This window comes from Colobus angolensis, unplaced genomic scaffold, assembly GCF_000951035.1.
Source record: "Colobus angolensis palliatus isolate OR3802 unplaced genomic scaffold, Cang.pa_1.0 Scaffold273, whole genome shotgun sequence".
Classification (NCBI taxonomy): Eukaryota; Metazoa; Chordata; class Mammalia; order Primates; family Cercopithecidae; genus Colobus; species Colobus angolensis.
The window spans coordinates 2312073-2314782 of NW_012115966.1; the positions used below are offsets into that span (position 1 = coordinate 2312073).

A 2710-nucleotide genomic window follows, 5' to 3' on the forward strand; every position below is an offset into this window, starting at 1 on the left:
TTGTAGGGAAAAAACGTTTATTTTCAAGGATTTGTGCAGACAATGGTGCATAAAAAATTGTATTTCAACTATAAAAAGGAGCTGACTTCATTCCACCCTGGCCTACAGGGTTTAGGGTGATGCCAGTTTGAATATGAGGCTATACTGCTATCCCCATTCTTCCACCTGTAAAAGATTCCCCCAGAGGAAAAACTTCCTATAACTTTTAGTCAAAAATATGCAAGACACATTAAATAAAGTAATGAGTTAAACAAGTTTCTGCTTATCTGCTTAGGGAAAGTCAAGAAATAAAACAAATGTGTATTTGTTTCTTGCTGTAAATTACCTTTACCTTGTGCACTTTTTGGTACATTCTGCTATGAAAACATCTCAAAATGTGACAACACAAGAGTTTAGGTCAAGATGACCCACCCAGGAGGCTGTAAGAACTAGTTTCAACTAGTACTGTGGAATAGAACTAGTTTAAAATATGAAGCAGCTCTAAACACCAAGCTTAGAGACATTAGGAAACAAAAATCATTAAAGCTACAAATTAACAAGTGCAAACATGCTGAACCTGTTTCCAGGGAGTGACATTCCCTTTGACCAACAGGTCCCAAACTCACACCCACAAGGTGTAACTCTCTTTCCTGTTCCACTAGATTTCCTTTCTCTCATCTCAAAGGTCTTCAGAAATGACAATGGAAAACATAGGAATTGTTGAAAGTTACCCTGTGGACCAATTCCTGAAGAGGTAACAGCCACAACTCTGAGATGATTAGACATGTAGTGTTTACTTGATGACTTTCGGTATTTCTAGAAACCCTCAAAGTATTAAACTGCCTATTTGAAAATCTAAACTTCCTAGCAGCTTTTATTATTTGGAGTAAGCAGACAGAAGACAATTTACTGCCACACAGGAATCAACTACAGCTAACTTGTCCACCATTAAGTTTTACGATAATGGACAATTCAACTGGAAGACCCATGCCTATGCTTGCTTATAATAATTTAATTTTAAACCTACTCTTTTTTTTTTAAATATAGAAGTTCTAGACATCCAACAGCTGATCCTTCTGTAGCTATAAGGAGGGAATGGAGAAGTCTTCCTGTCAAATGCTGAGTCATCTAAAATGGTCTCGGGAGTTACTAACTCCATGGCAAAATACTTCAGTATCAGTTGCAGAGTTCTGTTTTCTTCTACTTCAGGAAACACCCTCATTTGATTTGTGGATCCTATGAACTGTCCAAACACACTGATGAATATCAGCAACTTCTCTCATTTGAATTTCTCATGTCCTTAAAGTAAGTAGAATTTCCAGAGACAACTAAAGAGTAATGCAATATGAAGAAAATTAAGAGTTGGCTAAGAAAAATAAGTAATCAACTAAAAATTGCTGTAACAACTCAGACTTAAACACAAAATAAGTTTGTTGTCTTTTATAAGATGACAAAACTTCAATCTGACATCACAAGTTCTTATACTAGACGAATTTACTAGTATATGAATCAATATACTAGATTTCTTTCTTCTACCCCAACTGCAAATATATTAAACAATTTTTCAATAGTTTCTTTTTCCTTAGTCGGGGCATTTAAAACTGAGTAACAGTATTTAGCACTAAGTAATTTAGAAAATATAATAAGGTTTTATGAAATAGCAACAGTTGATTCATTTTTCATATACCATCTGATCAAGTGAAGTCTCCATTTGAGGATACTGGTGAACAGAAAATTTTTTTCGTGTTTAAGCCACTGCTTTGTGGTCTCATCACACAGATAATTCTCAAATTTTATGTAGGCCCAGATTTTCTTGGCAAAACTCAAGATACCAGCACATAACACAGCTACTTCATCTGTTCTCTTTTTGCAGTGAGCACTATGCCTCTCTTTCATGTTTCCAGATGGGCACATGAAAAATAAATTTCTAAAGCCAAAGAATATCTTGGCATTTCATAACTGTTTCCCACCCAGCATCCCCTCCCCAATTTGCCAGATCCAAATCAAAGAGTGAAAAGAAGTCTTGAAAATTCTGTCTTCAAAAGAGGTCTGAACACAGCCTAGTTCCTTCCCTAACGAGCCTCAGTTTGAAAAGATCCTGATGAGGAGGTGAAGAACAAAACAGGATGACAGGTTTTTATGAAGGAGGTATGTAATCTTATCACCGAGGGGTATAATTTGTCTGGACATTATATGCATTCTGCCAAGGACTGATTTACACACAGATCAAAGGAAGCTGGCTTTCTGTAGTCCCCTGAAGTATAAATAATGTTCATGACCATGAGTTTTCCCCACATACAGCAGGGGCTGACGCTGTGGTGTCATTCTGGGGACTGATGATTTCAGCTGAACTCTCCTACACTGAGTCCAGATCTCCAACAGGTTCTTCATCCCCGTCCCCTTGGTTGCCAGTTGATGACTTGGATACTTTGGAATTCATTTTATAAACAGGACGTAAAAGGCCATTACAACACAAGCAATTGCCACAGCAGCATGCAGCCTGGTTCCAATCACAGCGGCTAGCAGGCAAAAGAGAGAAGAAATCACACCCTGCCCTTCATATCAGTCCTCACTTTCATGGTGATATTTTGAAGTCTCTAGTCACAGTCAGACATATCAATGCTCTCAAGGACCTGGGATGTTTTTATTTTATTTTTTGAGGCAGTCTCACTCTGTTGCCCAGGCTGGAGTGCAGTGGCGCGATCTCGGCTCACTGCAACCTCTGCCGCAC

At 38.0% G+C, this 2710-nt stretch overlaps 1 protein-coding gene across 1 annotated transcript in view; it reads right to left on the reverse strand.

Annotated features, from left to right (window-relative positions):
- TMEM167B (transmembrane protein 167B) overlaps positions 1–2710 on the reverse strand; it is a 6168-nt gene continuing 3458 nt past the window's right edge. Inside the window, exon 3 of the mRNA XM_011948162.1 lies at positions 1–2541. Within this exon, the coding sequence (XP_011803552.1) occupies positions 2416–2541 (126 nt within the window). The 3' untranslated portion in view covers positions 1–2415. The remainder of the gene's footprint in view (positions 2542–2710) is intronic.